General features: G+C 51.4%; 1 protein-coding gene across 3 annotated transcripts in view; it reads right to left on the bottom strand.

The window, feature by feature from the left end:
• The window catches only part of SDK1 (sidekick cell adhesion molecule 1), a 965,237-nt gene that overhangs the window by 22,070 nt on the left and 929,864 nt on the right, over positions 1–13,303 (bottom strand). For all 3 annotated transcript variants that reach the window (XM_055346825.2, XM_055346826.2, XM_055346828.2), the window contains 3 exons: positions 10,064–10,228; positions 5,173–5,310; positions 1,050–1,170 (listed from right to left, as the gene is read on the bottom strand). In XM_055346825.2, coding sequence (XP_055202800.1) covers positions 1,050–1,170; positions 5,173–5,310; positions 10,064–10,228 — 424 coding nt within the window. The remainder of the gene's footprint in view (positions 1–1,049; positions 1,171–5,172; positions 5,311–10,063; positions 10,229–13,303) is intronic.

The raw sequence follows: 13,303 nt of genomic DNA, 5'->3' as shown, positions 1-13,303 counted from the left end.
GGCGACCTGTGGTGCTTTGGACTGGCACCCGTGGGGCTGGCAGAGCGTCAGTGGCTGGGAGAAGGCCCGCCTGTGCCTTGGCACCACCCGAGTGATCTGAGATTCCCAAATTCAGTGGAGGGCGGGGGTGGCCCAGGGAATCTCCAGACACTGCTGGCCCCTGCAGCTTTGTAAACAGTGAAGGGAAGAGGAAACCCTGGGGTCTGTCTGGGTCTGGATGATGTGTGATTTCCACACCCTTGCAGCTGAGTCTAATCCAAGGTGAGTCTGGCCGAGGGAGAGAAGCCTCCTCCACCCCGATGCTGGGGCACCCTGGGAAAGCCCGGAGCTGTCTGTTCTCCAGACGAAGCGTCCTCAGGTGTTTCGGTTTTTCCTTCCAGACACTCAAGACCCCTCCCCATTCCTGGCCCTTCTCCTTGGTCAAGTGTACTCAAATCAGAGGATGGCGCTCTGCACATCAAAAAGGCAAACCCAGGTCAACCCCTCTCTTGTTTGGGAAACTCTGTTTCCTGCTGGATTTAGGAAAAGGATTATAAGCTAAGGAGGCTATGGTGATGAAAATCCTTCTCGCCTGCATTCAATCCGCGTATGGAATGGCGATGTGTATCGGCACAGGAAAACTTTGGAATACACAGAACAATGAAATCAGCAACAAGCACCAGGCTTGCTTGCAAGGACACCTGGTCGGGCCTGTGGCAGCCCAGGTGACACCTCCATGAACTAGGAATGCCCAGATCCAAGGTGCATGCGGTTGACACAGAAGGCCAGCCTGGCAGCCCCTGGGTATTCCAGGCCCTTCCCACACACCTGAGACCCTCTTTCTAAATCTCCAGAGATGTCCTGAAAATATTTCCAGCCGCTCTGCCGACCCCGTCCCTCCTAGACTCAGGGCTGCCCCTGGTGATTTGGGATCACACTTGGCGGTGGGTTGGGTTTTGCTTCCTGGAACCACAGGGCGGGATGCAGGAGGTGCCAGTGGGTGTGGGCTGCCACCCCGACCCTGGCAGCTCAGATCCCCAGGTGGGCGCGGCACAGCACTGCCTGCCTACCTGGTCCCGTTCTTCTTGGAGAAGGTGCTCTTGACGTTGAGGTGGCGGCTGCTGAGCTCCAGGGCAGCAAATCCTCCGTTGTCCAGGGTCACAGACTCCTCCATGGTGGAGATCCCCTTTCCTAAAGCCCAGCAGGAGAGTTACTGGTGTGGCCACCGCAGCCACGCCAAACCAGAGCTGGCCAGCGGGGCAGCTCCTGAGTCCTGCTGCACGCAGAGCCCAGAGCCGGGGACACCTGCTTCAGCCCCGGTTAGGGCTGAGCTGGGGAGAAGAGCTAGGTTCTGATCACAGTGTTGGAGCAAAGTGACAATATTAGCATTTTCATATTTGTTCTGTCTGATCCCAAAATACCAGTATTCTTGCCAGTGTTTTATGAAAATAGACTCAGAACGCATAAACTTTTTTTGATTTTTTTGTTTGTTTTGGTAGAGATGGGGTCTCGCTATGTTGCCCAGGCTGGTTTCGAGTTCCTGGGCTCAAGTGATCCTTCCATCTCGGCCTCTCAAAGTGCTGGAATTGCAGGCGTGAGCCACTGCACCTGGCCAAGAATGCATAAACTTCTAAAAATTCCGGGAAATTAAATATTTAATAAATTTCAAAATAAAAATTCACACTCATTTAACAAAACAGGAAGTAAAAATAAATGTGTGGGAGTGTGACGGCTAAAGAAAGGGTACAGAGCTTCCTTTTGAGGTGACACGAACGTTCTAGAACTGACTGTGGTCATGACTGCATGTACCTGTGCGTTCACCACTGAACCGCACACTTCAAAAAAGAGTAAATTTACAAATACATAGCAAAACACATTCTAAAATATATTAACAGATCAAATGAATAAAAATAAAGTTTTGAAAAACCGAACAACGTAAAAAATAATTGCACTGGGTTTTCCTGGCTCATTCTGCAGGAAAGACCAAGGCCTCTGAACTGCCCCCAAGCTTGGCCTGGTCTGTCCACCCTGCAAACCCCCGCATCATCTTCCAGCCCTCAGCCCCTCCCTAATGCGGGTTTCTCCCCCTGGGGCTCTCCCTCTTGCTGGAAGCTCCTTCTCCCAGTATTTCCCCGGTTTCTCTCCCCTTCCTGCAGATCACAGCTCAAACGCCCTGAGACCAGAAGGGACCTCCCTGACCACATAAAGTGACCTCTGTTTCTCACGCCCATGTACATATTTGCTCTTTGAGGTACAGACTTAAGTCCATCACACTCCCCAGTGTCCCGCCGGCCCCCAGGACAGTGCCTACACACATACCAGGAGATTGGCAGGTATTTGCTAAGTGTGTTGGCATTTCGAAACCCCAAGAGGCTCCTCTCTGCTGGGACCTGGCCCCCCTTTGACGTGCTTTAAACCTTAATGCTCTGTGTGTAACGGAAGAACACAGAGCAGAAAATGAAAGATGGGCTTGCCTGGGAGAGGGGATTTGGGATATGGGAGGTGAGCAGGTGGAAACCAAGATCAGAAAGGAATTCAGACGAGGATGGGAGGATAAGGAGTGCACGCAGGGAGGGGTGTCGAGTGAGGCTGTCACAACAGAGGTTTAAGTTCTGCAATGTCTCCTGGGCAGGACGGGAGACATTCTGGTAGATAAGTATTATTTTTTCCTGGCTTCAATTATGATGTTAAATTAACACTCCAGGGTGCGGCTGAGCATCGGAAGCTGCAGGTCCGATCTGCCTTTTCAAGTCTGTTTTCCAGATGGAGGAGGACAGTGAAAAGCAGGGAGATTTGTCTATGCACCAGACAGAGGATTCTGTAATAGCATTAACTCGGGAAAATGACACGCCATTCATACATTGTAAATCCCACAGGAATAAAATTTGATTTACGAACACTTGTTAGAAGTGAATTTATACAGAAAAAAATAAATCCTTTCTTTGAAGGATGAATTGCTTAACATTATACAAGCAAATAGGGAGGCATTTTAGGTGACTGGTTTTTTTTAACCCCTTTGGCACAAGGATGGTAGGATTTGTGGTCGGGGTCAGGAACCCACCCTGCCCGGCTCCTTGGCTCAGAGGGCTAATGTAGCCGGCTCCTCTTTTTAAGAACAGCTCATCAGGGATCTGCCTTTCCAAAAAGAGAAGACTCAGTTGATGGGAAAGCCTCCAACAAATGAGCTGGGCTCAGGAAGAGGTCTGGCCCAGCGGTTGTGGCGGTATCACAGAAGTGACCACGTTCCTGGGCTCAGCTACAGCTCTGGTGGATGCTCCGTGGGATCAAAACAGGCCATAGGCCGGGTGCCGTGTGTGGCTCACTCCTGTAATCCCAGCACTTTGGGAGGCTGAGGTGGGAGGATCACTGGAGCCCTGGAGTTCGAGACCAGCCTGGCCAACATGGCGAAACCCCGTCTCTATTTAAAAAACAAAAAACAGGCTGCGGTCTAGCACTCAGTAGCATTCTGGTTATCCAGAGAAGTGGTCTCATTGGTAATTATGGGTTTTTAAAATTGAGGATAATCAAATGCACAGGCGATGCTAATCTTAAGTGTTCAGAATGATGCTTTATGATTGTGAATGTAACTACCGCCCATGTAGAGAGACAGAGCACGTTTAGCACCTGTGAGGTGCTCTCATGCATCTTCCCTGTTTATACCTCTCCACCAAGAGGCAAGCAGGATTCTGCCTTCTGGAAACTTCCATTCACGGTGGGTGTTCCTGGCCTTCATGTAAATGGAGTCACACGGTCTGTGCTCTCTGTGGCTGGCTTTACCCTCCGTTCATTTGCTCCTTTCTCTAATGATAGTGAGTCATTCAGCAATAAATGCTTATTGACTGAATGCTTGCTCTATGCCTGGTGTGGAGTTTCTGCTGGAAACACAGTAGTGACCTGGCCCTCAGATGGCTCAGAGCTACACCACGGACACAGGCAAGGTTCAAGCTGCAGTGGGTGAGAAGAGCTATGCCATGGAGATGCTTCTGTGACAGTCTCTGAGCCACAGCAAAACATCAATGTCTGAGCAGTGCCCCAGGTCACTGTGTTTATAATATTGCATAGCACAATACGCCACCTGTTTAATGCTTTATACTTTTTTTTTTTTTTTTTTGTAAGAGACAGGATCTCGGCAGGGCGCGGTGGCTCACACCTGTAATCCCAGTACTTTGGGAGGCTGAGGCAGGTGGATCACCTGAGGTCAGGATTTCGAGACCAGCCTGACCAACATGGAGAAACCCCATCCCTATTAAAAATACAAAATTAGCCAGGCGTGGAGATGCATGCCTGTAATCCCAGCTACTGGGGAGGCTGAGGCAGGCAAATTGCTTGAACCCAGGAGGCAGAGGTTGCAGTAAGCCTAGACTGCATCATGGCAACAAGAGTGAAACTCCATCTCAAATTAAAAAAAAAAGAGACAAGATCTCGCTTTGTTGCCCAGGCTGGAGTACAGTGGTGTGATCACGGCTTACTGAAACCTAGATCTCCTAGGCTCAGGTGATCCTCAGCCTTAGCCTCCAAAAGCGCTAGGATTATAGGCATAAGCCACCATTCCCAGACACACCTTACTTTCTAATAGTATTAAAAAATGCGATTAGGTCAGGCACGGTGGCTCACGTCTGTAATCCCAACACTTTGGGAGGCTGAGGTGGGCAGATCACCTGAGGTCAGGATTTCGAGACCAGCCTGGCCAACATGGCGAAACCCCGCCTCTACTAAAAATACAAAAATTAGCTGGGCGTAGTGGCAGGCGCCTGTAATCCCAGCTACTCAGGAGGCTGAGGCAGGAAAATCACTTGAATGCAGGAGACAGAGGTTGCTGTGAGCCGAGATTGTGCCACTACACTCCAACCTGGGTGGCAGAGTGAGACTGTTTAAAAAAAAAAAAAAAGCAATTGCATTTGAACAAAGGTACAGAGTGGGGATCTCTGAGGCTGGATGACTCATAGGCCCTTATCCAAGACACATAGCTAATCTGAGGGCAGGCAGGGTCAGCATCTGGGTCCCGAGGCATAGAGCGTTTGCTGGGCTGTGCCTGGCTGCCCCCAGAAAGAAAACCTATTGCATTTCTCTCAGCACCTACAGGCAAATGAAATGGAAAAGCGGACACGGGCCCGGCAGATCCACGAGAGAACGAACTCTGTGTTTTGGCTGAGTGGCATCGTGGGACACGCGAGGAAGGGGCTGGACCTGCACCTGTGCTGCAGTTCTTATACTTCTTATTCTGCCCGTGCAGGACGAGGGCGAACACCACCAGCAGGATGACGATCAGGCTGGACAGAGCCATCACCAGGAGGAACCACCACTCCTCGTAGAACGGGGCTTCCACTTGAGCTGTGGAAAAGACACGGACACACAATGACATGGGGCAGACGCTCCAGCTGCAGTCACCTCCCGCAAGCCAGGTGGTTGGCAGGGAAGGCTGGGGTGGATAACTCCCAGTTACAGGTGAGATGAAACCACTGTCCAGCCGGGCAGGTGGACTTTTCCCATGGGACAAGCTCAGGAGGCTCCCATGGTCCTCAGCAGGCTTTGGGAATTCAACCGCCCCCATTTGCCACCTTTTCTGTGGGATGAGGCTCAGGGCTCATCTGTCCTCCAAGCTGCCCCCTGCCCTGGAGACTTCAGTATCTTTGTCCTTGCCCTGACCTTGCCCATCAAAACCGCCCTTCCTGCTTGCTTTCTCCTAATTTCATCTGTTTAAAAACACTGCCTGATCCAGTGCAATGTAGCGAGATCCCATCTCTAAAAAAACAAAAAACAAACAAAACAAAACAAAAAAACAGCCAGGCACAGAGGTGTGTGCCTGAAGTCCCAGCACTGTGGAAGGCTGAGGTGGGAGGATGGCTTAAGCCCAGGAGTTCAAGACCAGCCTGGGCAACATAGCAAGACCCCTTTCTGTACAAAACATTAAAAATATTAGCCAGGTATGGTGGCACACCTGTAGTCCCAGCTACTCAGGAGGCTGAGGTGGGAGGATCGCTTGAGCCAAGGAGGTTGAGGCTGTAGTGAGCCACGATCACACCACTGCACTCCAGCCTGGGTGACAGAACAAGACCCTGTCTCCACAAAACAAGCAAGGCAGCAAACAAAAACGTTGTCTGGGTTAAAGTGAGGATGGAACAAAGCGCCTAGACGTCCTTCTCTCTCCTGGTGCTGGGACACCTCCCAAGACAGCTCCAGGTCCCCTGCCTTCTCCGTCACCACCTCCTGCCTGTGCACAGCACTCACATTCCACCTGTTACGCCTCCTCCTGTCTTGCTCAGATCCATCCTTTACATCACCCAAGAGAGGTCTTCCTCCAATAGAAATCAGTTGTCCCCCCTAAAATCCTCGGTGGTTCCCAACAGCCACGGGGTGAACCCTGAGCCCACAAAGCACCCCAGGACCTGCCGTCTGCACGTGTGTGGAAGCCCCCGCCGCAAACGCGCACTGTGTGTATTTGCTTCTCTACCTGTTGGCCCCTCCAAAGGCCACGAACCCCTAAAGCCTGGGGCTGTGTTTTATTTATTTTCTGCCTCTAGCAAAACCGAGCTGAACGACTGGCCCTGTCTTTAGATGTGTTTTTGAGAAATCAATAGAAAAAAATGCATGTAAAGGCGGCTTTGAAGGACACTCTTCTTCCCTGTGTCTTGTTCTGCTCGCTCAGAACAGAAAAGCAGGAAATTGTATCTTGATGGGTGCTGGGTGGTCCCAACGTCCCATTCAGGGCCTTCCGTGGGCCTGGAAGGGGAGTAGGTTCTGTGGCACTGGAAGCCCCCCAGAACAGAAAGCCTCTCACAGGCAAAGCCCAGGCATTGGCTCACGGCAGCCAGAACCCTTCCAAACACAGCCACCTGAAGCTTCTATCCTATATCTCACGAATAGGGGATGTGTGCACACCGGGAAGAAGAGCAGGGAATCGGCTTTGGCTAATGCAGATTCACAGGGCTCCTTAGGAGGTGACGGTGCTTTAAATCCAAAAGACAGAAGTGGGTTTGCGGGCTGCGCATTCAGTACTCCATGCGGCAAGTCTGACAGATGCCACACTTACACCACCGGGCAAGTGGCCCGGAGTGGGCCTGACCCTAGCACCTGGTAGGAAGGGAAGGCCGGGCTGTCCTGGAGGACTCTCACATGGGGCAGGACACCCTGGCTGCCGGGCCTGGCCTGGTCCTGACGCCAGCAGGTGATGGTTGCTGGCTTCCCTGAAGGATGTGATGAGCTCAGTGCGGTCCAGCTCATGGCAAGGCCAGCTCTGTGTGCGATGGAGTTTCAGAGACACCTGAACCACAGGCCCTGGGAAGTGGGGTCAAAGTGCACGTTCCGCATGAGGAACCGGCTTTCTGTGCATGTGTAATTGCTCTGTACCAATTTTCCACAGATAAAACTCAGGCAGTAAATCTTGGATCCCTGAATTAGGATGAGGGGTGCTGAGGGTTCCTCATTCTCTATACTTTGGGGTACATTTAAAATATTCATAATTAAAATTAGGGAAATGAGAAATCTGTGCTTTTTCTAAATCTTACTCATTAAAAAATCAAGTGGTCAGCTGGGCGCCGTGACTCACTCCTATAATCCCAGCACTTTGGGAGGCCAAGGCAGGCGGATCACTTGAGGTCAGGAGTTCGAGACCAGCCTGGCCAACAGGGTGAAACCCTGTCTCTACTAAAAATACAAAAATTAGCCGGGCGTGGTGGCACATGCTTGTAATCTCAGCTGCTTGTGAGCTGAGGCAGGAGAATCAATTGAACCCGGGAGATGGAGGTTGCAGTGAGCTAAGATCGCGCCACTGCACTCCAGCCTGGGCAACAGAGTGAGACTCCATCTCAAAAAAAAATAAAATCAGGTGGTCCTCTGGGTCCCTTCCTCACAGCCCCTCTCACAGAGCAACCCTGGAATTCAAGGATGTTCCCAGGCCAAGGTACCAGGCTTAGGGCCCACGCTCACCCACAGGCGAGCACAGGGTCGTTCCTCCAAACCCATAGCACATAAAGGACGAAGGCTAAGTTCAGTTTCAACAAGTGCAGTCAGTAGCTCAAGCAGCTCTAACGCAGAGGAGAGGAACAGCTTCTTCCTAATCATCCCAGGAAGAGCAACAACGGAGCTGGCCCTACCTGGGGCTTCTGGCTGAGGCTCTGCTGCCCCGACCCCGAAGCCTCCCTGCCCTTCATGCTGCTGAGATCCCCTCTCCTCAAACACAGCCCATCCCTCTCTGAACCCCCCAGCGTCCTGGCTTGCAGCCGGTCTGCACGACAGAATCATCGCGGGGTAAAGAAAGTCACGCCTGGAGCCACGGAAGTCACTGTCTGGGGTGAGGGGCCAGTGAGGGTATGTGTTTAACTTTCTCAAGCAACCCTAAGGTGCGGCCAGGGTTGAGCCCCTCACAGGCACATGGGGGGCTGGGGGGCCACAACCAGGGACCAGCTTTGCCGGCCCTCCCTCTCCAGCTCCCCCACCCACGGCTCTTCAGTGACCAGGACTTTTTCTCCGCCACCTTCTGCCTCCTGCAGGTTTCCCTTCCCCTGTGGTAGGCTTCGGGCACCTTCCTGATTCCCAGGCGAGGTCACGGCCCCCGCCCTGTGTGTCGTAGCCCCTGCCATGACTGCTGACTGCAGACATGTCTGTAATCTAACACGGGTGCTCTCGGGGAGGAAGCCCTGCCCTGGCCTTCTCTGCCACTCCCGAGAGCAGACCTGGACCTGGACCCAGGGTGGCCTCTGGAGCCTGCGGTACCTCACAGCGAAGGTGAAGAAGCATGTGAAGAAATGCCCAGCCTGGGATCGGCAGTACCTTCACCTGCACGCCATCCTCAGGGACGGCAATACTGCTCACCTTGAGCCCAGAGCAGCTACTATCCCCGGCCCCTCTGCTGGCTCTCTGGGAGGTCCCGGGAAGACGTAACCTCTTGTCAGGCACTTGTGGGCTCCCCCACGGCTGCCGGGGTGGTTCTTGCCCCTCCAAAATCACACATGCTCCCTGGCAAGGATGCGTCAGCTAACAAAGGGGATTGGGGCTCTGCTTTCCTTGGGAATGATTTTGTTGCAGAGGGGACACCACGTGGCTCATGCTCACGCCTCTGACACTTCCATGTGTCTCTGATTTTTAAAACTATGAGGAAACACATTAGGAATTGCTGGTGCAGTGTGGACACAAAGCCCATAAGGGGCCTTGCTGGTGGTGCTGGGGGAGGCTCTGGGGCCTGGGGTCCGGCCAGAGGGAAGCAGGGAGCAGCCCAGGAGGATCGGTGGCACTGGGGAGGCACCCGGAGACTGGCACTGCTCTCCCCACCCACATGTTCCCTGGGCAGAACCTCAACTAAGCTGGAGACACCTACAGCAGCAGATGTGTGTCCCTTTCGTCCCGCTCGACTCCATTTCTCTCTCCCATCCTTCAGAAGAAGACAGACCTTCCTGGGTCCCCCTCAACTCCATTTCTCCCTCCCATCCTTCAGAAGAAGACAGACCTCCCTGGGTCCCCCTCAACTCCATTTCTCTCTCCCGTCCTTCAGGAGAAGACAGACCTCCCTGGGTCCCCCTCGACCCTATTTCTCCCTCCCATCCTTCAGGAGAAGACAGACCTCCCTGGGTACCCCTTGACCCCATTTCTCTCTCCCATCCTTCAGGAGAAGACAGACCTCCCTGGGTCCCCCTCAACTCCATTTCTCCCTCCCATCCTTCAGAAGAAGACAGACCTCCCTGGGTCCCCCTCAACTCCATTTCTCCCTCCCATCCTTCAGGAGAAGACAGACCTCCCTGGGTCCTCCTCGACCCCATTTCTCCCTCCCATCCTTCAGAAGACAGACCTCCCTGGGTCCCCCTTGACCCTATTTCTCCCTCCCATCCTTCAGAAGAAGACAGACCTCCCTGGGTACCCCTTGACCCCATTTCTCCCTCCCGTCCTTCAGGAGAAGACAGACCTCCCTGGGTCCCCCTTGACCCTATTTCTCCCTCCCATCCTTCAGAAGAAGACAGACCTCCCTGGGTACCCCTTGACCCCATTTCTCCCTCCCATCCTTCAGGAGAAGACAGACCTCCCTGGGTCCCCCTCGACCCCATTTCTCCCTCTAGTCCTTCAGAAGAAGACAGACCTCCCTGGGAGGGCCTACCTGACACGGCCGTGGAGGGGTTGCTGGGCTCCCCGTAGCCCGCCTCATTCACAGCCACCACCCGGAACTCGTAAGTCACTCCTTGCCGGAGCTTATCCAGGCTGAGGGTGTAGGATGTGGCGCTCCGCGGGATGTCCTTCACAAACATGTCCCATAAGCCTTCATCTGCAAGAGGGATGGGGAGGCGAGAGCAGAGGTTAGAAGTGCGAAGTCCCAGGTGCAAGCCCCATGCACCTGCCCGGTGGGTCAGCTTGCAGCAGCCCTGGATGAGGCATCAGGGGCACTGGACGCAGAGTGAGTGCTGAATGGGGACGGAGTCTCAGTTTTGCAAGACGAAGAGCGTTCTGGAGATGAATGGTGTGATGGTTGTAGAACAACGTGCTCAATGCTACCGAACTGGACACTTGAAATGGTCATAGTGGGAAATGTTAGGTTATGCATATCTCACCACAGTAAATATATGTATGTATGATTTATTATAAACCTCACATATAGGAAAACATGAATAAATTCGAAATTAAAGCCATTAATAAATTTAAAATTAAAATCAGACATAGAGAGGAAGTTAGAGGCACATGAGTTGGGTTCTGAGGCATCTCTCCAGCCACAGAGCAAAAGAAATGTGATCAGTGAGATTTGTTCTAAAGAACCACGATGAGCCAGGCATGGTGGCTCATGCCTGTTATCCCAGTACTTTGAGAGGCTGAGGTTACAGGACTGCTTGAGCCCAGAGCTCGAGACCAGCCTGGGCAACACAGGGAAACATATATACGCACAATTTTAAAAATTAGCCAGGCATGGTGGCATGCACCTGTGGTCCCTACTACTACTCAAGAGGCTGAAGCAGGAGGATTGCTTGAGCCTGGGAGGTTGAGGTTGCAGTGAGCTGAGATTGTGCCATTGCACTCCAGCCTGGGTAACAGAGTGAGACTCTATCTCAAAAAACAAACAAAGAACTTTGCAATTTTTATGACTTCACATTATAACAAAAAAAAAAAAAAAAAAAAAAGAAAAGAAAAAAGAAAAAAGGAAAAAAAAAAGAAAGAAAAAAACTTATGACACTACAGCATCAGGGCTGCAAGGGCTGCTGGAGCCTGGAGCTAGACAGCCTCTTTGCAAAGCCTGGCCCAATTCAATTAGCTGTGTGGCTTTAGACAAAGAACGGAAACTCTCTGACCCTTGTCTGTAGAATGGTGATAACAAAGGCATCTTCATCATAGATTTGCTTCGAGGATTAAGTAAGTTAATATTTATAAAGTGCTTAGGACAGTGCCTCACACATAGTAAGTGCTGTACGTGTGTTTGTAAGATAAAATATAAATTCAATTCTAAGGAGGTTGTTTGGTTAAAAAAAAAAAAAAAAGTAGGCTCAGGGCCAAAATGTTCATTTGAAGTAGCAATCCTTCATGAACTGTATTTGCTTTTCTAGGCGCAGCTATGAGATCTTTTACAAAGCAGGAAATCTGGTGAGGGAAAACCCATTTGGATATGTGTGTACTCGTGCTGACTACTCTATGGGCACTGAGACTGCTCCGGAAACCAACCTTATCACCCACCTGGAATCACCAGGTACACTCAGATGGATTAGCCCAACAGTAAACAGGCAGAAAATTGCTATTTTATCTGTCTGTATTTGCAGAGGATTTAGAATTTGCACCGACTAAGTCCTTACAGTCACAGGTTAATGAGGAATAGACGTGAATGACATTTTAAAGGTACAAATCTCTCCACTGGCAGAAAGGTAGTATAATACTGATCTTCCCTCCCTCCCTCCCTCTCTGCTTGCTTTCTCTCTTGCTCTTTCTTCCTTCTTCCTCCTTTCCTTTTCTTTTTTTTTTTTTTTGAGACCGGGCCCTCCTCTGTCCACACAGGCTGGAGTACAGTGGTGCAATCATAGCTCACTGCAGCCTCAAACTACTGGACTCAAGTGATCCTCCTGCCTCAGTCTCCTGGATAGCTGGGACTACAGGCGTGCACCACCACGCCTGGCTCAGTTGTTAATTTTTTTTTTTTTTTTGTAGTGACAGGGTCTCCCTATGTTGCCCAGGCTGGGCTCGAACTGCCGAGCACAAGCCATCTGCCTGCCTTGGCCTCTCAAAGTGCTGGAATTATAGGCATGAGCCACTATGCCTGGCCATTATTTCTAAATATTCTCATTTACAGCCATTTCTCACCAAGACACTCATCACCACTAATAATGTCAGAATGGCAAGCCAGAGCCTAAGCCTACCTTCTTTCTCCTAGGATGCTGAGGTTCACACACAGATTGCCGGCTGTATGTAGTTTATGCTGGTTGTATGTGGTTTATATTGTCATATGTGAGTTTGGCTTAAGAATGGTCAGGGAAGCCTTGTGCATTTACTCTGTCCAGGCCTCCTCTTGACCTGGAGAACTGTTGCCCCCTTCTCCCCTGCCTCACTCCCTTATTCATCCACAAATGCTGTCCACTCTTTGATCAGACCCTGTGCCATCCATCAGGGAATCAGATGAGATTGCTGTTCTAATGACTTACCCACAGCCTGTGGACAGGGGATGGAGGAAAATCAAGAGTCCTTTTGCCCCCTCAGACTCATCTTTTCGAGGTCAACCTTGACCCCACCCCACGTTCCAGGAAGGGATGACTGCTTCCACCAATGGGCTTCTAAATCACATCAGCACATTTACCTGCCTGTTCACACCATCAGGCTTAGCATCATCCATCCACCCATCCATCCATGTAACCATCCATCCATTCCATTCTTCCTTCCTTCCCTCCAGCTATCATCTATCCATCCATCCTTCCGTCCATCTTTCCATGATCCATCTTCCTATGTAATCATCCAACCATCCATCATCCATCCATTATCCATCCATTCTTCCTTCCTTCTATCCATCCATCCATTTTTCCTTCCTTCCTTCCATTCATCCATGTAACCAACCTTCCTTCCCTCCCTCCCTCCTTCCTTCCCCCTGCCCTCCACTCCCCTTCCCTCTCCTCCTGTGCCCTCCCTTCCCTTCCCTTTCCTCCCCTTCCCTCCCCTGCCCTCCCTTCCCTTCCCTCTAGCCATCCATCCATCTATCCATCCAGGCATCCGTCCATTCATTCATCCATCCATCCATTCATCCTTCCTTCATCAATTCATTCATCCACCCACCCATCCATTCATCCATTCATCCACCCACTCACCCATCCACCTATCCATCTATCCATTCATCCATCCATCCACACATCTACTCATCTACCTACCCATCCATCCACCC

This window comes from Gorilla gorilla, chromosome 6, assembly GCF_029281585.2.
Source record: "Gorilla gorilla gorilla isolate KB3781 chromosome 6, NHGRI_mGorGor1-v2.1_pri, whole genome shotgun sequence".
In the NCBI taxonomy this organism is placed as follows: Eukaryota; Metazoa; Chordata; class Mammalia; order Primates; family Hominidae; genus Gorilla; species Gorilla gorilla.
This window is presented reverse-complemented; position numbering and strand designations above follow the sequence as displayed.